Source organism: Bison bison, unplaced genomic scaffold (assembly GCF_000754665.1).
Source record: "Bison bison bison isolate TAMUID 2011002044 unplaced genomic scaffold, Bison_UMD1.0 scf7180017864218, whole genome shotgun sequence".
In the NCBI taxonomy this organism is placed as follows: Eukaryota; Metazoa; Chordata; class Mammalia; order Artiodactyla; family Bovidae; genus Bison; species Bison bison.
Window position 1 is genome coordinate 5,901,295 of NW_011494790.1, and position 22,974 is coordinate 5,924,268.

The 22,974-nt window shown below is 39.3% G+C and overlaps 1 protein-coding gene across 10 annotated transcripts in view; it reads left to right on the forward strand.

Moving 5' to 3' along the window:
- Window positions 1-22,974, forward strand: part of MAST4 (microtubule associated serine/threonine kinase family member 4) — a 619,799-nt gene that overhangs the window by 555,101 nt on the left and 41,724 nt on the right. For all 10 annotated transcript variants that reach the window (XM_010845550.1, XM_010845552.1, XM_010845553.1 and 7 more), the window contains 8 exons: window positions 1,693-1,794; window positions 4,487-4,619; window positions 8,516-8,583; window positions 10,956-11,041; window positions 18,214-18,422; window positions 20,159-20,297; window positions 21,586-21,718; window positions 22,686-22,851. In XM_010845550.1, the coding sequence (XP_010843852.1) occupies window positions 1,693-1,794; window positions 4,487-4,619; window positions 8,516-8,583; window positions 10,956-11,041; window positions 18,214-18,422; window positions 20,159-20,297; window positions 21,586-21,718; window positions 22,686-22,851 (1,036 nt within the window). The remainder of the gene's footprint in view (window positions 1-1,692; window positions 1,795-4,486; window positions 4,620-8,515; window positions 8,584-10,955; window positions 11,042-18,213; window positions 18,423-20,158; window positions 20,298-21,585; window positions 21,719-22,685; window positions 22,852-22,974) is intronic.

Here is a 22,974-nt window from a genome sequence, read left to right on the forward strand (position 1 = left end):
ATAAATTGCCTGAATATATGTGCATTATTTGATGATGCTATCTAGTTCTAATATCTGGAAAAGCTAAATGGAAAATTGCTGGCTTCTTTCAGGCCATATGTCCTATTAATTAACCTGCATGTGGTATAGGGTAGTAAATGGCAAACTTACATTTTCATTGGTGTCAATATTTCTTCTAACAAAATATTCAATTTCTAAAACGACAGATAAACACAGGCCCCTTCCAGGCCTAACACTTGCATGCCTAGCTCCTGATAACACCCAAGACAGGAAGGGAGTGTGCATGGTGGGATGGAATTAGTGCATAATATTGCTGTCCTGATTTAAATTGATCATCCCCAGCCTGCAAGTAAAACCTGTTTAGCCTGTATATTTGGATATATTGTATTTTTGTATCCCATAGGCATACATTATGCCCATGTAAATAAAACCGTAGGTGGTTTTCTCTAAGGATGATTATGTAAATAATTGCATGGAACTGAATGAAAATATTGGCATCCTAGTTTTCTAGGAATCCATCTGTCCTTGCTCATACTGAATTCAGTTGTGGCAAGATGAGACAGTCCTCTCTGACAAGCAGCCGCTATTTTTCTTCCCTTTCCCATCTAAACCTCCCAACAGAGTTCTGTGCTCTGTCCCCATTTCTCACATTTCAACCTTTTGTAGCCCACAGAGGCAGTTTTTCTCAGACTATCTTTGTGTGAACACTGTATTCTGGAGTTTTATTGTCAGTTTCCAATGTGTCATAGACCAATTCTACTGTAAATTACAATAAAAATGTATTTACCTCTGTGAGATATTTTTTCCTTAATTTCTCAGTTCTGTATCAGGATATCATTATAATTAGCAGTTAAGTTCTGTGGTTCATTCCTTATAGGCGTTCTCTGTGAAGGCTTGAATCCATAGCCAAAGCTATTTACATTGAAATACCCCACTTAATTTTGTTTCTATATGATAGACTTGGAAAGCCGTTTCATGGCAATTAGAAAAAATCTTAGGGTTTCAAAAAATCATCTGAATGCACCATATAATAGATTAACTGTTGACTTTTAGAGAAATTTTTCTCTTGGGCAGAGGAGTATATATACGTGTAACATAAAGAGCATCATCAGGATCTATAGTTACAGTTGCCAGTTGGTTGTCTTTAAACACATTTTATTTTATAATCATTCCCCAGTGGTCATTTTCTTTGTTTTTTTCTTTTAAATGTTGACTGTTCTGTTATTGCTTGTATATAGTTTCTCAACCTACATTTTGGAAAGTCGCCTTTGATTTAATTATTCACCTAACATTTGACGTAAGCAGCATACAGCTTCTCCAGTTATATGTGGAAAATCAAGGTTCCTCATCAACTATCCACTCTGCTTGTATCATGTACTTGATGTGTCATAAACCTTTAATGTCTCCTTCATTCATGGCTCACATTAAGGGCCCTAATGTTTGATTTTTAATGCAGAGAATAAATCAACGTTTTGCAATTAAAATGTAGCTAATGGAGCCATTTTGTAGATCTAGACGTTTAGTAGTGTCCGTTTATGTAGAGATAATGTCTGCTTATCAATCTTTTAGAAGTATTTTCTAAGTCACTTAGTTTTTGAATATTTTCAGTTATCTAATTAGCATGCTTTGCTGATTTTCTTTCCCATTTAATGGAGCAACTGTCTCATCATTCTTTTCATTGCTTCCTCATAGGCTCACAATCGTTCAGAAAGTGGAGAGCTGGCATTTATTAAACAACTAGTTCGAAAGATCCTGATTGTTATTGCCCGCCCTGCTCGCTTATTAGAGTGCCTGGTGAGTTGTCCCTCGAGGTGACTTTGTTATTTATTGTTAACTGTGGGAAAACAGGGACTACCTGAAAGCTCCAGTTGCATTTGGCTTCAGAGACAGAGCTAAATGGAAAGAGTCAAGAAAGAGGAAGTGAAGTCACTCAGTCTTTGAGAGTGAAGTGACACACCACTCTTTGAGACCCCATGGACTGTAGCCTGCCAGGCTCCTCCTTCCATGGATTTTCTAGGCAAGAATACTGGAGTGGGTTGCCACTTCCTTCTCCAGGGGATCTTCCAAACCCAGGGATCAAACCCAGGTCTCCCACATTGCAGGCAGATTCTTTACAGTCTAAAGCCACCAAAGAAGCCCAAGAAAGGGTCAAGAGGAACAGCAACTCATGAATGTTTATGACAGCATCTGTGCTTTCCTTCCCTGGTTTTCGGTAAAATTCTAGGACTTGTGTTGCATTAAGAGATGGTTGTTATCACATTCTGGTCAAACCTAAAAAACTGATCATGAAATAATGCATTTGACTTTATCTCAGCATAATTTCTGTGTTTGGGCTCATTCAAGACATTCACTGTGACTCACTTTTCTGGGGATGCCAAGGTGCAGAGAAAGGGAAATCAGAGCTAGGATAAATGGTAACCTGTGGTTATAACTCTTACTTTTGAAGTGTTTCATGTTTGAAATAAGGGCTTAGCAGCAGCCCATTTGGAGAATACAGTAGGGCCTTATCCAGACCTCAAGGAATGAGATTTTCCACAATTAGTTTGTTTTATCAATTATACTTTCTTTAGTCAGTGACTATTTTCCTGTTTGAAAATCTTTATTTTACGTTGTTTTATTGAAATGTCAGTCAACACTGTGAACAAAGATGAGGGTTCAAATAAAAGAATAGTTTCATGGGGCTTCAAGTAGTATCAAAACTCACTTTTAAGTTCACAAGGTTGGAGTATTGATATTTATAACATTGTGCACAATACAGCTTTTCAGAATTTTACATGTACACACATATACATACTGGGTGATATTAGTTTGGTTTTACTCTTATTGTAATTAAGATGTGTGGGTTTTTTTATACCAGTGAAAGTTTACAGCCTCGTAAACTTATACCAGTGCATAGTGAGATGTGGTAGAGGCTAAGTCTAGAGGAGAAAGGTAGGCGTATGGTGGAGGAAGTCTTTCCATCAATGCAGGGACTCTTAGACTCCTAGACTCAAAAGCACCACTCAGCACTGGAGTGTCTGTGGAAGAATAAAGGGAAAGCAAAATACTCCGGATGCCTCTGGGAGGAGGGAGCCATGTGACTGCCAGATACCGGCAGAAGGAAGACTGGTTTTTTCCCTGCTCTTTGTGTTGTACCTTTTGAATTATGCACCACAGCCTTGTACTTCCTGCAGTTGTTCAGTTTTGGGGGAAATACCGTTTAGCATTGAAATCTGCTTCTCTGGACAGCAGCAGACATGCAAAGAGAGATGTTGGTTTAAAGAGGAAATGACTTTTTTTACAGGAATCAATCTTAATCAGAAGAGAAGCTGTAAAGGTCCATGTAACCTATCAAAGATAGAAACAAGTGAGCTGCTTTTTGAGCTGTTTAAAGCTCAGATGAAACTGGAGTTTGAGAATTTTAGGGACTATTTCTCCCAGCCATTCATCTTAGGCCTGTAGTTCCAATCTTGCCTTGCCTCTGGTCTTAGGTTTCTGTAAAGGGTACTGACGGAGAAGGCAATGGCACCCCACTCCAGCACTTTTGCCTAGAAAATCCAATGGACGGAGGAGCCTGGTAGGCTGCAGTCCATGGGGTGGCTAGAGTCGGACACGACTGAGCGACTTCACTTTCACTTTTCATTTTCATGCATTGGAGAAGGGAATGGCAACCCACTCCAGTGTTCTTGCCTGGAGAATCCTAGGGACGGGGGAGCCTCGTGGGCTGCCATCTATGGGGTCGCACAGAGTCGGACACAACTGAAGCGACTTAGCAGCAGCAGCAGCAAAGGGTACTGAGTGTGGACTTTGTTTGGCTTTACTCCATTTGTAGCGTGCTTTTTCATTTAGAGGCAGCAGCCAGCCAAAGGTAAACTACTTAAGAGAATATTACCAAGTTTTTACACAGAGGTAACTGGAAGTACAAGTTTTGTAATTTTCTTTCTTAATGTTCATATCATGTGAATATTAATAGCATAATTTTAGAGTTCCATGATAGAAGTGGTAATTTTGAGATTTTTCTTTCTAATATTTTTGGACACCTCTACACTAAAGGAGTTTCCTTCAAAACTTTTCCGAAAAATGCATTCTCATATTGCTTCTTCTTAGGTTCTTTGTGCAGCGAGAGAAACTGAATCTCTTTGGAGGAGATTCATGGATTTTTAAAGCTTTTCTAAAATGGCACAATTAAAAATTCAGACCTGTTCATTTTTAGTAGGATAGATAGCTTAAGTGGAGCCTGGTACCTTCAAAGTCACATTACAAGGAAATTGGAAATGGAAATTATCTTTAGGTTACCAAGTATTTAAATGTCTTAGAATATGATTAGTCTTTGAATATAACCTGAAAATTATATGCTTTTTAAATGAAGTAATCCTTTTGCCTTCTTTCAGTATAAATAACTTACAACCATATGTATCCAGCAGTTTCACTGTGAATGGGGTTTATGTAATAAAAATTAGACAATTTTGGCTCAAAGAAGCATACATCTGTGTTTGTCTTCTGTTAGGAATTTGATCCTGAAGAATTTTACTACCTATTGGAAGCAGCAGAAGGCCATGCCAAAGAAGGACAGGGTATTAAAACTGACATTCCCAGGTACATCATTAGCCAGCTTGGCCTCAATAAAGATCCTCTGGAAGGTGAGTAGTATCTGGTTGGGTTGACCTTTTACCTGCTTATGCATCATGGCCTCATTGATGGCCTCATTAGTGGCAAATCTTTCCTTTTTCTTCCTGTTTTGGCTCTATCTGGTGAAAAGGCCAAATCTGGGGGCCAATTGTGATCCAAAGGAAAGAGCTCTAAATCGAATTTTGGGTTTACCTAAAGTGGGGAAGAGACCTTGAAATCCTGAAGGCTTCTCAGCCTGAAACTTATTTCCAGGAAGGGTTAGATTTCCATCTTCTCTGGGTGTTTTTTCTCCTGCAAAGCACTACTTGATTCTTCTCAGGTATGCACATTTTTTAAATGTTGATAAAGAAATTAATTACATTTATTTTAAAAGTGACATTTCACTGTGAGGAGTAAGGTAACTAATCACTGGTGATTAACTTTAAGTAAGGTGCAATGTTCATAAATCTATTTTTACTTGTTTCAGAAAAGTATGAAAAATAGTAATATATATATTATTATATATATACTGGGGAGCCAGTTGGAGAGAGAAGGCTTTCTAGAACTTAAGCAAGGATTTCTGCTTGATTAAAAAAAAGAAAGTCTACTGCTATTAAATACAGAGAAGGGGAAGCACCCTGTTAGTGGGTTGTTTTTTTTTTCCAAATCTGATACTGGAAAACCACTCCTGTCACCACCTTTTCCTGTTCATTATTGTTTGGGATTGTCATTTAAAACGCTTAGGTTATATACTGCCTGAAAAGACTCAAAAACAATCATAGACTCCTTTATTCAAAATTGTCTTCCTGGTTCATTAAATTGATTTTGCAAACAGTGTTTATCTTGCTAAACTGTTTGTGATGATGCTAACTGTTGGCACAGATATGTTCCCATCTACAGCCTGGGAACCTGCTGCTCTCTGCCTGCTCTCCTATTTCCCCCACTTTGTCTGCTCTTATGGCCATCGAATCTTTGCTTCCAGTGAAATGATGCATGCATTACGGGGAGATAATGCCAGATAAATTTATACTGTACTGAAAGCAATACCACAACAGATTCATCACTTATCGGAGACTGGTGGCTGCTTTTCTGAAAAGTTCCCTGGGGAGAGATTTTTCCCCACGGCTTTTAAATTACCATCTTTACCTTTTTGAATCATGAGTCTTCAGAAATGGTTTAAATCAATGAAATAAAAAGGGCAGATGTTTAATGGTATTTAGATGAGTCTTAAAAATCTCTTCAGGCATTACAAAATGATGCCTTAGCTTCCTGCTTCAAAAGCTGACTCTTGGTTCCATTCCATTACTACCCACTGCTTACAAATAATATGTATTTCCCAGATAATAGTTATTTAGCAGCAACTCTATTTAAAACAGAACCATCTTTTAATTTGTTTTTTTATGAAAATAATTGGAGTGGGGGAGGCTGTCAAAGTGTATTATAGTGAGTCTTCACGCTCGTAGAGTCAAGGTTGTGTCAGCCCTTGAATTGTAGACTGAGTGAGCTCTTCACAGTTTTCTTACCTGGCGGGAAATATCGCTGTAGACTGAACCTTTGGTAGGGGAATAATCTGAGGCCATTTATATACCTTTATAGTCTTAAAAAAATGTTTAACACTGATTTTTGACAAGTTTCATGTTTCGTTATACAAATTTATCACTAGGAGTTGTGTTTTTAACTTTTTAATTTTCTGGATTCAGATCCAAGGATAATTTTTAATCTGTTTGCCATAGCACTTAAAACATGATTATTGCAAACTCTGGTCTACGTATGTTTGCCTTCTTGTCATCCTGGACACTGGCAGACCTGAAGCTTGGCTTGTAAGGGTTAGGAGTGAGGGTCTGCTGTGGGACTGCCCAGAGTGTCAGTACTGTAGGTGGATCACCCTGATCACACTGTGAGAGCGTCCTCGTGCCTCAGTGCTTTCCCGAAAACCTGAATAATGGCGCCTCTTCATACGGTTGTTTTAGGGTTATATGAGTTCACCTCTGCACCCAAGATGTATAATAATGCTTAATAAGCTGCTGTTGCTGTTTTGGGGCTTCCCTGGTGACTCAGACGGTAAAGAATCTGCCTGCAGTGCGGGAGACCCAGGTTCGATCCCTGGGTTGGGAAGATCCCCTGGAGAAGGGAATGGCTACTCACTCCAGTATTCTTGCCTGGAGAATTCCATGGATAGAGGAGCCTGGTGGTGTACAGTCTGTAGGATTGCAGACAGTCAGACATGACACACAAATGCATACTTTGAGCCTCTCCAACTGAATACATTATAATTTAACTCCTAGTCCATAAATTCACAGTGCTAGCCACATAGGATGTTGACTCATTTGAATGACACGAAGAAAGCACACAGTTTTCACTGAGCTCATTTTTAATTCCTGGATTTCCTCTATAAGTAACCTGGTATAGTGTCAATCTCCAGTTATTTTAATTTCTGGAGTTAATTTTTCTCTAAAGGCAACACTCTAGAGTTGCTTTGCTTCATATCTTTTATGTGTAATCTCTCCCAAGAAAAGGATGATTATATTTATAAGAACATGAATACATGAAATACTGAGAGCATAAGAAATAATATTAGATACACACAAAAATATGTAACTAAATATTATAACTTCTTATTACACTTGTTTGATTTTTTAAAATTAGAAAATTCAAATTATTTGTGATCCTACCACTTAGAGATAACCCCCTATCAAAGTTTTGAAGAAAATTCTTTCATGTTCTTTTTTTTAATAAAATGTGTTTCATTTTTTTCTTCTTAAGTATAAAAATCAAAACAAACCATTAAATGAGTTAGGTTTTCTCATTTACTTATATAAACTCAGGGATGCATTCCAGTATTGGTTGAACAATTAAATTCTTTGTCTCTTAACTAGACCACTAGAGTAGACTTTAGACTGGTGTCAAGCATGTGGCATCCAGCCCAGACCTGACTACTTTACATGATATAATTAATAGTAATAAATAACAATCAACATTCAATAAGCACTCAATTTTTGTTAGTTAACATGCTAAGAGCTTTACATGCATATCACTTGTCATACTCATAAAAAACTGAGATAAACAGCATTGTTTCCATCCTACAGAGAAAGAGCCCAAGGTTAAAAACTCACTAAGTACTCTTAGTGGTGGTAGCTCAAGTCATTTCAACTCCAAACTCTTCTTAACACTTACTGTTGCTTCCTTTCTGACAAATTGCAAATTCTTATGTACTAGGAATGCTTGCTCTCGGTGCATGTGAAGGAATGGAGCAAAGGGTGGCTCATCACAACTTGAGACTCAATCTCTGAGCTACAGTCAGTACATCTCTGATGCCCATCGGAGCCTAGGAAACTTGCCTCTCTTGAGTATCTGTTTACAGGCATAGTCACTGAGCCCTCCAAACCCCTTCCAGGCTGTGGTGATTCTGTCAGCCTGCTAGTGAATCCTGCCAGCATGAGCAGAGGCCCACTTCTGAGTAGGACTATGTCTAAGTGTTCATAAGGAATGCGGTTCTTGGGAAAAGGGCATGTAATGAACAGTTTCAAAATATCAGTTGTTGGTTCTTGCCGTTTTGGATTTAAGGTTTCCCCATGTGTCCCTTGGAGTATAGAGTAAATTTTTCTTTTTTTTAATATTGAAGAAAATAGTTTTTCTTTAGTTTTATTAATAGCATAGTTCAGTTCAGTTCAGTCGCTCAGTCGAGTCTGACTCTTTGCGACCCCATGAATCGCAGCACGCCAGGCCTCCCTGTCCATCACCAACCACCAGCTCCCGGAGTTTACCCAGACTCATGTCCATCAAGTCAGTGATGCCATCCAGCCATCTCATCCTCTGTCGTCCCCTTCTCTTCCTGCCCCCAGTCCCTCCCAGCATTAGGGTCTTTGTCCTGTCCAATTGCAATAGTCCTATTTCTCTTAAATCTTGCTTTTTTTTTTTTTCAATTTAGAAATGGCTCAACTGGGAAACTATGATAGTGGGACAGCAGAAACACCAGAAACAGATGAATCAGTGAGTGTAAGTATCTTTCTTGATGAAACATGATGTTGGTTTTTCTGTCTATGAGCATCTGGAGATTTTGGCTGTGTTAATTACTTTATTTGTTCAACACATATTTGTTGTGCTTCTATAGATGAGGCACTAGGTATACAACTTTAGCCCCTCTCTTCAAAGAAAAACAAAATAATATAAGGAAATCATGCACAAAAAATCAAAATGAGAAACTTGAAGGAGATCGATGAAGAAAAAGGGCCATGTGTTCCTGGAACATAACATAAAGAGATTTACCTTCATCTTGCCAGTCCAGAAAGATCTCCTAAAGAAGGGATGCTTGACATGTGGGGAGTTACTAGGATGAGAAGGAACAGAGGGAACATTCCAGGCCAAGGAAACATCAGGAGACACATGGTAGGAGAGTGCTTCTGAGGGCTTTAGAGTGACGGTGACCATGTAGCCTTCAGCTTCATGTTAAAACTCTCCAGCTCTGCTTAAAACTGGACACAGACGTCCTTGCTGTTCATCTGTGTCAAATCATTTCTTTCGAAGAATAGTGGGAAGCTGTGGTGCTGTGGAGGAAAGGTGTGTGTGTTGTGGCATGGAGGGGTGGGGAGGGGAGGAGTAGATAAGGAGATGACCCTAAAAGTTATAGCGGGAAGAAAGTCACACTGATCGCAGTGCAGGAAGTAGGTGGGGTGAAGGGAGCAGGCAGGCGGGACCCTGGGGAAGCCATCTGAAAGGCTGCAGCAGTGGCACAGGTGAGAGGTCCTCATGCTGACGCCATCTTTCCTATTTGTGAACAGAGGAAGAGGAACCAGGATGGGCCACCCCCAAGTGTCAGGGGTGGGGAGGAGAGAGGGGCAGCTGTGTAGCCTGGGGGATGAAAAGCCCAGACTCTGGAGTCAGGGTGCCAGATTTCAAGCCTGGCTTCACTTCTCACTAGCTGTAGGAATCTCTCTATACCTCAGTTTCTTCATCTCTAAAATATATATGAAAAATTAACTGAGGTAGTCTGTGTGAAATGGTTAGGATAGCATCATGTAGTAAATGCTAAATAAAGGCAACTTTTTAATCAGTTTCATTATAACTGCCAGAATTTTGAATGTGCTAAAGCTGAAGTCCCTTTGAGCCATCAAGCAAGCAGTCATTTGTAAGGTGTGGGATCTTCCAGCCCTCAGAGGGAGAGTTTCTGGTGGATGGTCTAGGTGGCTTAGGAGTCATTCACGGGAGTAGGTAAGGAAGCATTAATAAGACAAGAGATTGGTTCAGGGTCTTTGCAGCCCGAGCTGTGGAGAGCAGTCACAGTGGGGTGGCTGAACAAGTAAGTGGTCCCAGCCTTAGATTATGTTTCCTGAGGTAGAATGCTGGCAGGGGATGAGAAGACCCAGGTCCTGTGGCCAGAGGCCAGGGAGAAGTAGAGAAGGGAGCTGTTTGAGATGAGGAGGCCAGGTAGACCCAGACTGCGTTGTTTGGTGAGCTCTCTGTGTAGATACTGAAGTCATCCAGGACGGTGAGAGAACCCCGGCTTGAGGAAGGTGGGAAGGTCAGTCTAAGTCTTCCAAGGATGGTGGGCAGCAGGTCAGCGGGTGCCATCTCTGAGCAGGGGAGGATTCCTCAGAGTCGTGGAGGTTCTTCCAAAATTATGAGGGGATTCTGGTCTCTGCAGAGGAAGCAAAATGACTGTTAACTCCCTCCCAGTGCTAAGACACATGGAGTGTGAGACAATTTTGTAGAAAAACAGAACTGTTTATTCTTTGAGCTGAACTTTTAAAAGGGCTGTCTTTTTGAAATTTGGTATCTAAACCCTCGTAAGACTTACAGTGAATGGAAGTAAAGAAAGACAGGCATGCTCTGCTTGGCCATCCCAGTCATTGCCAGCTACCTTCTCCAGACAGGAAAGGTTGCCATAGGAGTGAAATAGACATGCTCTGGGTCAAGGGCAGAGAAGTCACATGATCCACTAGCCTGCATAGATCCACTCCAGCCCATTCTATTCGGATTGACTAAAAGCAGAATTAAGTTTTGGCATTTTGGACTTAACATCTTAAAACTTTAAGATGACTTTAAAGACTTTAAAAGACCAGGATGAAGTTCACCTGAATACTTTACAGAGGTAAATTAAAATCAGAAATTTTCAAAACCTTGGTGCCTGTATCTCCCGGAAATGAGGTTCACTTCAGTGAAACGGAGCCACTGTCACGAGGAATAGTTTATCGGCACTGCTCTAGAAGATTCATCTTTAAAGTTGTCCCCCAGGTTCCTTTGGCTGTAATACTGCACTTTAACATATTAAACAAGAGAGCATGTAATTCAGATATTAGTTATTTTGCTGCAAAAATCATTTTCTTAAATTCTGTGCTGTGTTTTTTTAACATCCATATTTTGTCTCCAAGAGCTCTAATGCTTCCCTGAAACTTCGAAGGAAGCCTCGGGAAAGTGATTTTGAAACGATTAAATTGATCAGCAATGGAGCCTATGGGTGAGTAATTCAAGAAAACTATTGTGTTTTAACATACCTAAGAAATATATTCTTCACATTGATCTTGTGCCAAATAGATATTGTTGTGGACTTTAATTTTCAGATCACTGCTCCTTCATTAATGGGTGTAAGGTGAAGCCCAAATCATTTTTCACTGGATACTTCATCAGAAAATATTTCAAGTGACATGGGTGGGAATTATCGTAGAGGGTTGGAGAGAAAGACTTTAGAAAGCAAAAATTTCTAAAGGGAACATATTTTCACATGCCTCTTTGTGTGTAGATATATAGATACATATGCACATCTGGCTGTATATTTATATATATATATATATATTTGAATATATATAAATTCATTTATAGCATTTCTTCTTGAGAATTAGCCAATATTTCCTGCCTGACCAGCAGTCAGCATTGGAAGAGAAGTACTTAAATAAGAAGGCTGATTGAAAATATAAAGTAATAAAATTCTTTGTCTTTCTGTTACACCAGAATTTTTTTTTCAGTTGGCCTGTATGCTATAGTCTGATCGTATTAGTGGTGCCCCTTCCTTGACTCAGTTTTATAGACACAGAGTTTCTTTCTCATGGCATAAGGTCAATACTGACAAGATCCTTCTTGAGTTACTAATAATTTAGAAGGATAATTCATACACAAACTGTGTCCTGATCCACTTTAGACAGCCTAGAACTCTAGTTTAATTAAGTATGAATCCCAATTCCATCTGTAGGTAGAGGGCAATAAACCATCCCTTAGACATTTATTGCCATTTATCACACACAAGAGTAGATGAGATAGAAACGATGTTTGTTATGCCACAAGGGATGTTTCTTCCTAGAATTTTTTTTCACCTCTAATATTTTCCACACCATTAACTTAGTGAAGAACTTAAATATTTGTGAGTCCTTTCTATGCTTCACTGATTTGTTTATAGGATTATGTCAAATGGCATATTTCCTGGTGTGGCTTATAAATGCTTTCTGATGTTTTGGGGTTTTTTTTGCAATGTTTTATTTTTTTCAAGGACCTCACTGAAACTCTTCTGCCTGAGAAGATCGTTTTTAGCATGTGGTTGTGTGTGGGTTTTGTTTGTATATTGTTGGCTTTTAGTCCATTTTCGTTCTGGGGATCCTCTGAGGATTTCTTCTTTGATGAGAAAGAAGACTGAACTTTGATTTAAGGGATCTGTGGGTATGCGCACTGCTTGATTTTATTGGAAGTGAAATTCTGGCATAGGATTGTTGGTGAAGCACTTGTATAAAATTTGAGCAAATATCTTAGCTCTATATGGAGTTCTAATTGGTTGAGTAAACTCATTTGTAGTGCAATTAAACCACTGTATAGTAAATGAGGTATATCACACTTTGGGGAATGGTTGGGAATATACAAGAAGTTAAACAAGCTGTGAATCCGTAAACACCCAGGACGCAGGCCAAGTCATTAATGGGCTTACAAGCTGCCTGCGGGAGCCTCTGCTGATCAGCCAAAACTTTTTTTTTTTTCTCTTTTACTCTTCTCCGAGTTAATCTCTCGCTATGTTTCTAACAGATTTCCTCTAAGATTTAATTATTTTGAACTTAAAGTTTGAATCAAGCCACACCCATTGGCCCACCCGATCAGGATGCTATGGTAGGCTTCTGTGAACTGGCTGAACAGATGGATCCCTTGTGGGCCATGAATTGAAGCCTTTCAAGGCTCTCTTGGGCATCCTTGTAGCCGAATCCTTGCTCACGTCAGTGACCTGTTCTTTGACTTTCAAAAACTGGTTATGCTGGAAACTAACCCTTTCCTTAGAGAGAGCTGTAACAGGTCAGGATTTTCTCAACATCCCTACTTAGTGACAGTTCATGGCATGAAGGGGGCTTCCCTGGTGGCTCAGATGGTAAAGAATCTGCCTGCAATGCAGGAGACCCGGGTTTGATCCCTAGGTCAGGAAGATCCCCTGGAGAAGAGAGTGGCTACCCATTCCAGTATTCCTGCCTGGAGAATCCGATGGACAGAGGAGCCTGGCAGGCTACCGTCAGAAAGAGTCAGACAAGACTGAGTGACTAACACTTTCACTTTCATATGGCATGAAGCCATTTTACCAATTTGATTGATAAGCCCTGAATTTCCGTCTCTGTTGAGTAGGTTTCAGATCCCTGCCTGGAAGCTGAAACTTCCTTCAAGCCACGCTTAGCACTTTGTAGGAAGTGAACACCTCCTATGTGCCAGGCATTGGACTAGTCTGTCGTATACATCCTCTTCTCGCAAGACCCTTTGATGTGGGGAAAGAGGCTTCCAGGCCTGGTCACACACTGCCTGCAAGCAGAGTTCTTGTCTCCCTTTATGTTTTGTTTATAACTTTTAGTCATCTCAATTGGGGTATAGAAGTCCTTCTTCCATTGAGTACATCCACCTAGATTTTGTTTTTCTTTATTTATTTTTAAATATTTTTGACTATGAGGCTTGTGAGAGCCTAGTTTCTTGACCAGGAATCAAACCCAGGCCCTTGGCAGTAAGAGCATAAAGTCTTAATCACTGGACGGCTGGGAAATTCCCTCCACCAGGATTTTTAGATAACAATTTTGAGTGAAAGAATAAAACTAATCTAAAATTTTTTAAAGTAAGTAAACTGGATCTGAGAGGCACAGCTCTTCTCCACTTCACATTCCTTTCTTGCCTTGCTGCCCTTTCTTTTTTTCACCCGCAAAGGACAGTGTCATTTACCTGAGAGACCAGGTGTGCAAGCTGACAGATGCGCCCTCTTGATAACCTTTCCTCTCAGCGTCTCGACGACACACGCACTCTCCTTCCCACGTGAGGCTCTGCCCACGGGGATTCGTGTATCAGGCTCTCAGATTCATGAGTAATTGTATATGCATGAGACATTCACACTCCCCATAGGACTGATTCATTCTGCTCTAGATCCTGCCTGCTTCCCATTCTGCTTCTCCCCGCCCCCACCTCAGTTCTGCTTGAGTGGAGTGATGCTTGGCTCAGCGGGTTGCCCCTCCCGACGCTTCACCTCCCATCCTTGCCTCTTCCTGTTTCGCAGAGGGGTCAGTATAGGAAAAGAGACACAGAGGCCTTTTCAAAGAAAGCAACCCTTGGGGACAGAAAGCGGAGAAATGGGAGCCAAATCAGTTCAGCCTAGTTTTATAACTAGACTTGGGCGGTTTGCAACTCTGCCTCGCAGTGTTAGATGTCTGTCTGTCCCACTGCTGTTTGTCTCTGTTTCTCTCTCTTTTTCAGCCTCTCCCTCCCTCTCTCTCTCTCCTCTCTCTCTCTGCTGACTTGAGTAAATTTTGAACACTGACTTACAGGAAGGGAGGAAAGGAGTATGTGAGAGAACACTTACTACTAAATGAACAAATTTCAGCATTAGAAATAATATTCCCAAAGCAGTACCGAAATGTAAGAACATAAACAAAACAAACCCAGCTGCAGGGGATTCTAATTAAGTCTAAGTTGACTTTTGCAACTTGAACGAGATATGTTTGTCCTGAGGAAATGGTATCTCAGGCTACCTATAGGATTAATTTCAACTGAAATTAATTTCAATTAATTCCTGAGGATTACCTGATTGTTTTAAATAAAATAACAAGGGGAAGCAGAAAATCAAATCAAATTTTACGAACTGAAAATCTGAGGACAAAGATTGAAGGCCTTTATTAACACTGTACCTAGTATAAGTGCTGGTCAAATTGAGCCTGAGGCTTCTTTCTCTTTTGTTCTTTCATAAAGTCATGTGCAATCCTATTCTTTTTTCCTTCACTTCCTGTTGTCTTCACACATACTGAATTTTTTTGCAGTTATTTATGTAAGAAATGGTGGTGCTTGGTTGAAAATAAAAATGGCGACCTAGGGCATTCCCTGGCAGTCCAGTGGTTAGAGTTCATAGCAGAGGGTATGAGTCAATCCCTGGTCAGGGAACTAAGATCCCACATGCCTTGTGGCATGGCCAGAAAAGAAAAGAAAGATGTAACAGGGAAAAAAATGGCAACCTACTGGTAGTCTAAAAGTGAAATTCTCAATGTCATATGTCTGGAGATCCTAGCACTAAACCTACTTAATGTTAAATACTGAAAGAAGAGAGGAACTGAGCTATACTCCAGTTGAGTCTCAAGAATAGGCAAGTGCTTATATAAAGATACTGGCTTTCTCTTTTTAACATTTTCAGTTCTGAGACTCATTTTAAAAAGCAGATTTTGTATTTCAGAAATCCCTCTTCATGACAATATCTGCCAATGCTTGTCTCATATCTAAGCCGAGGCCAAGTTCTTGTCTGTGCTCCCTTTGAGTATGTCTCTTCTACTATCAGCTTCTAATTAGGAGAAGCGCAAGTGTTTTTGAATCTTTTGTTCTACTCTATCCAATTAGTAATCAGAAAAAGGGGGGAATTGGTCAAAGCGTTTGATTCAGAAAGGATGAGTTAAGTTGGTTAATGAAAAAGTTAGTCAAAGTAGAAAATCGCCAAAAAATGATATGTACTTTAAACATTTTAATTTAACTTAGATATATGTAAATTGACCAGCCTTTTGATGTAAGACCTTTATAAGACAGCGAATATAAACCATAGTTAAATAGTCATTCTTTGGTATTACCTCCCTTGGATACTAAAATCCACAGATGCTCAAGTCTCTTAAATAAAATGGCATCCTCTCATATAGTTTAAATCACCTGTAGACTGCTTATAATACCTAATACAATGTAGTGAAAGTCGCTCAGTTATGTCTCTCTGCAACCCTATGGAACAGTCCATGGGACTCTCCAGGCCAGAATACTGGAGTGGGTTGCCATTCCCTTCTCCAGGGGATCTTCCCAACCCAGGGATCGAACCCAAGTCTCCCACATTGCAGGCAGATTCTTTACCAGCTGAGCCACGAGGGAAGCCCAATACAATGTAAATGCTTTGTAAATTGTTGTCAGTGTGGCAAATTCAAGTTTTGCTTTATCGAGTTCTGGAATTTTTTTTTAATGTTTTCAGTCCTCAGTTGGTTGAATCTAAGGATACACAGAAGACAGGGACATGTAGGGCTGACTGTATTATGTTGTTTGCTTCCCATCTTTAGCTTCTTTATAGGTGAAGCAAAAACTGAAATCAATCTGTGTCTAGATTTGTATTATTTTCTTAACATTTAGAATCTTTTCACTTTACTGAATCGATGGGAATTTAGTTACTCACATTTATCAGTACTTTCCCAAGTATTCCATTCAGTTTTCTTATAAACAAGGATGTTTTCTTTTTTCACATTCACTTTCCATCAGTTTAAATATTTGTTTAAATTAGTCAGTTATGGTATCAAGCCTAGTGAGGAGAACAGGTGTAGGAATAAACCCAGCTGGTGGAAGCCCAAGTGTCTGGGCATCCTGAAGAGGACACCAAGCCCACATGGAAAGCAGGGAGCACCCAGCTGGCCAGCCCCTATGCCAGGTTATTGTACAGTGGAAATAGGAACACCAGGTTATTCCTCCAGTTGGCTGTGTGGAGTGTGGTTCAGACAGCTTGTGTGATTTTGTGAGTCAAGGGAAAATATGGATATAATGAGAAGACAAAGACAAAGATGTACACATTTGATAGAAAGACGAATTCCTAGTTGAGTGCTTAAGAGGAAGATGTGAACCTCGGTTAAATTGAGATTGAATGTACTTAAGATTTACATCAGTGGATCACTCTGACATTTTGGTGCAGCAGGCATATAGGGTGTCCTGGTCCCCTTTGTGTTCATTTTTTCAGGGACAATGAAAATCACCAGTGGGAAATGAATCTCAGCTAACCCTTTGCTTGGGAAGCATCCTACTGGGTAGTTTACTGTGACTGGTAGCTCTTTAGGTAAATTATTCCTTAGTTTATCACTGCGTTTGTTTCAGGACAGCCTCATATAACCTATTATACACTTCTGATGATGATGGCTCTTTAGGTATATTATTAAGTATTTGCACATTGCCTCACCTGAGTTCAGACCTGTTCTCCCTCAATAATGGGATAAATGAGTAACTTGTGAGAAAAGGAGCCTGTCCAAGACAGTTTCCTTATTGCTCATTATTTCCAGCTGGGGTTTGAAAGATCTTCCTCCTGATTACTTCTTTTCTGTACATCATTTGAAGCTCCAAGGAGTCCATTGTCTTTTCCCGGACAGAACTGGTGGTGAGGCTTCTGGCAGAAATTCAATGCAACCTGCTCATTTTAGGGTAAAGTTGCTGGGCACCTCACCTGTGGGTCAGATGCACCAGAAATGCCATATACTCTGGACCCCTTTTCAGTTGAGAAATGCATTTCCTGTTGAAACAGGCATAGGTGTAACTCATGCTGAGGTCTGTAGTGAAGGAATATGCTTCTCTTTGTAGCAGGGTGGGCGGCCCCTATGACCTATTACACACTTCATATTTATCTAGAAATTTATGTGTGTATGCTAAGTCACTTCAGTCGTGTCGAATTCTTTGCAGCCCTATGGACTGTAGCCCTCCAGGCTCCTCTGTCCATGGGATTCTCCAGGCAAGAATACTGTAGTGGGTTGCCATACCCTTCCCAAGGGATCTTCCCAGCCCAAAGATCGAACCGGCATCTCTTCTGTCTCCTGCATTGGCAAGCGGGTTCTTTACCATTAGCACCACCTAAGAAGCCCTGTAAAAGCTAATGTGAAGTAAATTACTTTCAAGTTGGAAGTCAGCTACATTAAGAAGCAATAATCTATGGTCTCTTTTTGTAGATCTCATGTGTATCATATAGAAAATTATTGCTTTAGTCAGTTGTGAAAAAATGCCTAATAGATATCTAATGCTAGAAAGGCTTTAGCTCAGAATATGTATGTACTTTTTTCGTTGTTTTCCTGTTCTAACTTATATTTTGGATTTCGTTCTATTTATGAAAAAACTGAAAACAACAGCTAGCTATTGGAAAATAGCTCACTCTGGAGACTGTCCATATCCTTCAGCAGTGAAATGAATTTGATGTCTTATGTGTGACCTGTAACCTTATTGAAAGGATAAAAAAAAAAATCAATCTAGCCAAAGGACTTTGACCTGAAATTGAATGTTGATAGTTGCCAGCATAGCTAATGTGGGCTGAATCCCAGCTGTCCTGTGAACTTAAAAAAAAAAAAGTGGGTGATCACATCCACCTACATGGCTTACTGTGCCCAGAAACCTCTCCTCTTCCTTTGAACCCCAACTCCTTGTGATCCTTTTCAGGGCAGTCTATTTCGTTCGGCATAAGGAATCCCGGCAGAGGTTTGCCATGAAGAAGATTAACAAACAGAACCTCATCCTCCGAAACCAGATCCAGCAGGCCTTTGTGGAACGGGATATCCTGACTTTTGCAGAAAACCCTTTTGTCGTCAGCATGTACTGCTCCTTTGAGACCAGGCGCCACTTGTGCATGGTCATGGAGTATGTGGAAGGTGAGTCAGCTCTGACACCGCGACCATGGCGCTGATGCCCAAGGCCACTGTCTTTGTGTGGCTGATGTTTTCGGTCCCTGTGCTTCACAATGGTTGTATCCGCAGAGGAACCGAGGCTGGGCACTGAGATGGCTGTATTCCCAGTCATTACCTTCTGATAATTGCCTATCAAGTGCCAGCTCTATTATAACAAAGGGAAAATTAGTGCCATTTGAAAAACAGGTTGTTTTCCTTTTTAAACTGCCTTTCATCCTGAGTACCTCCTCTCAATTGGTCATTAAAGTTAGAATATAGGTGATGGGATTTTTCCTACTTATTTTTATCATGTATCATAAAATCATTCAGTACAGTGGATCTTCTTAAGGAATGTATTAAAATATGTCCTTTTCAGTCTATGGTATGAAATTAAAAGTGAGTTAGAAGAAAGATACATTCAAGAAAATCTAACTTCTAAAAAAAGTACAAATCAACTTATTTTCAAAAGCGAAATATGCTCACAGACATAGGAAACAAATTTCTGGTTTTCAAAGCGGAAAGGGGAGGGGGAATAAATTAGGACTATGGGGTTAACAGATATACACCACTATATATAAAATAGATAAGGATTTAGTGTATAGCACATGGAACTGTATTCAATATCTTTTAATAACCTATCAATGGAAAGAATCAGAAGCTGGACACCTGAAACTAACAACATTATAAATCAACTACAGTTTAATTTTAAAAAGCTTGTTTTTCTTTTGGAAGCTCATGGTCTGTCTTTTAAATACTCCAAGTAATGTTATTTCCATCAATTTTACATGAAATGTTTAGTGTTTCAGTAGCCATGACTTATTAACATAAATAAAACTGTAAAATGAATAGGTAAGCAAGGGCAAAACAGTTTTCAAAGCATCTGATTTAAGCCCTTGTAATTATTTGAACAGAATCCCAAAACTTTACAATTTGAAGAAACATTAAGTAGCATTTTCATTTTGCAGATGAATGAACTGAAACCCAAGTTTCACTAGATATTTAGTAGTAGATACAAGACAAAAACATAACTTGCATGATTTCTACCCAGTGTTCTTTTCACCACACCAGTACTTTAACTTTTGCTGTGGTTATTTTAACAACAATCATTAATGTTTATCACATGTTTAATATGTGTTGCAGCATCCTGAACTCTTTACCTAGATTACTTCATTTAATCCTCACAATAAAAGGGATGACGTTACTCATATCCTGACATAACAGACAAAAGGACCAAGACCAGTTTGCCCAAGATATCCCCACCTGTAAGAATCAAAGCTGGAATTTGAACTCAGGCAGCCTGATTCCAGAATCCATGTTTTTAAATGGTTTATTATATATTTTTTAATTAATTTATTTATTTTAATTGGAGGCTAATTACTTTACAATATTATAGTGGTTTTTGCCGTACATTGACATGCATCAGCCATGGGTTTTATTATATTTTAAATTGTCACACTGTCCCTAAAACACATCACTAGTTCTTCAATTTTTTGTTTCACTTCAGGTCAAATCTGCTTCCTCATGAGCAGTGCTTCTTAAATAGAAGTCTGTATTTTCTTCACAGCACATCTTAAGTAGAAACATAATTACCTAACACAGTCTCCACTTATGAGCATGATGGACTTGGTGGCCATTCTGTTTTGAAATTCTGCAGTCTAAACTGGTGGTCTTTAATCCCAGCTGATATAGTACTTGCTAAGTCTTTTTCTTGTGTTTTATAGGGGGTGACTGTGCCACGTTAATGAAGAACATGGGTCCTCTCCCCGTAGATATGGCCAGGATGTACTTTGCTGAGACGGTCCTGGCCTTGGAATATCTACATAATTATGGAATTGTACATAGGGATTTGAAACCAGACAAGTATGTACACTGATGCAATATGTCTATTTTTCACATAATACAAATTTTTGTCTTTAAAAAATTTTAGCGCTGCTTTGCACATTTTAAAATTCTCCCATAATGTTCCCCAAAGTTATTTTTAGCAGCATTTATAATTTTTGTATATTCTTTTTAAAGGCTATGATGTTTATAATGATAGCTTATAAGAAACAAACAGAAGAGTGTAAAGCCAGGGCTAATTTATATTTTTACGTTTTTTATTATGTAAATAATAGGTACATAGAATGCCATGAGTTGTTTTCTGGATAGTTTCTGCATTTAGAATCATATTTAGATAATTCTTTTCTCCTCCAAGATGATATCCTTGTAGAATCTATTCTGTTTTATTCATAATTTATTATTTATTATTTAATTTTTAATCTATGTGGAGTTCATTTTGAGATACAGATTTGAGATACAGATACACTGTTTTCCCACCAAAGTCTAGGTATTCTTGACACCATTTATTAAATGTTTCATGCTTTCTCCACTAATTTGAGATACCTCTAGAAGTATTTTTTCAGGGTGCTGAAAACTTTATGATAAAATTAACTCATGCTCATTCCAGAAGATTTGGGAAGTACAAAAAAAACAATTCATTCACAAAATTACCAAACACAACTATTAGAATTTCAGCATATATCCTTCTGCTAGCTTTATTTTTTTAGACTCCTTTAATTTTTTAAATTATTACAATTTCCTATGCTACTTAAAATGAAAACAAATTCATAAAGCTTTCAAATGTGCATTCTTCGCATGTGTAAGAGATGTAGGTCATGTCCTTAGTGAGTAGAAACTTAAGTTTGAGCCAGAAGTTAAAATCTGAAACAATACTACATTTTTCTTCCAAGTTCTCTATCTCATTTGACTCACAGATTGGTAGCTTATCTTAGTCGCTGACGTGTAACATAGGATTATTGGTAGCCCTTTCTCAGCTATTTTTGTATTCTGAAAATACAAAGATGTCAGAGTTCCATACTTGAATTTTTCTGAGTTGCAAGTTGTAAGTGATGCTGTATGCAGATGCTCCAAGGAAGATGCGCGGGTCCCGACCTCCAGCCCTCCAGTGTGGATTACACTCAGCTGCCAGATACATAGTAATATATTTAACATCTTTGTGTGACTTCATCTCTTTGCAGGCTGGATTTTATAATGAGATTGATACCTATATACTACATAGTCTTAAAAACTGTCAGTGGAAGGGAGAAAAGTAAAAACCAAAAACTGAGCTTCAAAGGAGTATTGTCATGTATGTTCTTCTGCTTCACAGTTTGCTGGTCACCTCTATGGGGCACATAAAGCTGACCGATTTTGGATTATCCAAGGTGGGACTCATGAGCATGACTACCAATCTTTATGAGGGTCATATTGAGAAGGATGCCCGAGAGTTCCTGGACAAGCAGGTAAGGTTGCACGCTGCTCAGTTCTAGTAAGTGTTAGACCTGTGGTCGGGTCTGACTCTTTGCAACCCCGTGGACTATAGCCCACCAGGCTTCTCTGTCCATGGAATTTTCCAGGCAGGAATACTGGAGTGGGTTATCATTTCTAATACAAAGTACAGGATTGCCAATGAGATTCAGAACCAAAACTTGACTCGGCTGTCTTCATATTAGCGCTGGGGCTTTAGATGTCTTGATAAGCCTCACATTTAATAAAGTGCAAATTGCTCCCATTTTTCTCCCAGGACCTCTTTGAACTATAGGTCCCTCCACATTCCTCCCCTAGCATCATGCTCTATTAGTAAGACGAATGATGTAATTGCTCACAAGTGAGAGTGTGAGAGAGACAAATGGAAAACTGTTTTTGTAAGGAATTCGGGAGTCTCAGTAGAGTCCTCATGAAACTCATGATGCGTCGTACAATCACGGGTGCTAAGCTCCGAGCCATGGACCATTTCTCTTTAAGCACGCCTCATTACCATGTGCCCACAATCTGTTCACTGTACAGTTACTTAAGGTGAACATGTCTCAACCATCAGGCTTTTATGAAGTAACCAGGATGTGAATATATTTCAGTTGTATAAATACTAAAACTCTCTGAGAGTGACAGATGAAAAAAAATGCAATATTATTTTAAATTTCAGGGATTACAAATGTTTTTCCAAAGTAAGTAAAGCTATTCAAATTTGAAATTAGATGTTACACACAGTTTTCTGTTAAAGCAGCATTTTAAGCTTTGCTTTTGTTTGGCATTTAAGTAATTCACTGCCTTTGGTATGATAGACAATGATTTAGAATCACTGGTCTTAAGTTCTTTGTCCATGTGGTCGAGCAGGTGCACTCTAGGCAAAATAATTGATATTGAGCCATCTTGCTCATTTTAATTTGTGTCTAATATTCCAATTATTCTAATATTGCAATCATCTTTCAGGTCTGTGGCACACCTGAATACATTGCACCAGAAGTGATTCTGAGGCAGGGCTACGGGAAGCCAGTGGACTGGTGGGCCATGGGGATTATCCTCTATGAATTTCTGGTTGGATGCGTGCCATTCTTTGGGGACACTCCAGAAGAGCTATTTGGACAAGTCATCAGTGGTAAATATTGTCAGGAGTTATCCCTAGGCTCCCGTTGGGAAGCAGCTTTTTAATATAATTCTGGGGAGTATTACTGTTTTCACTACTAAAATGTTAACCTTTATCAAATGGTTTAGCCAACAA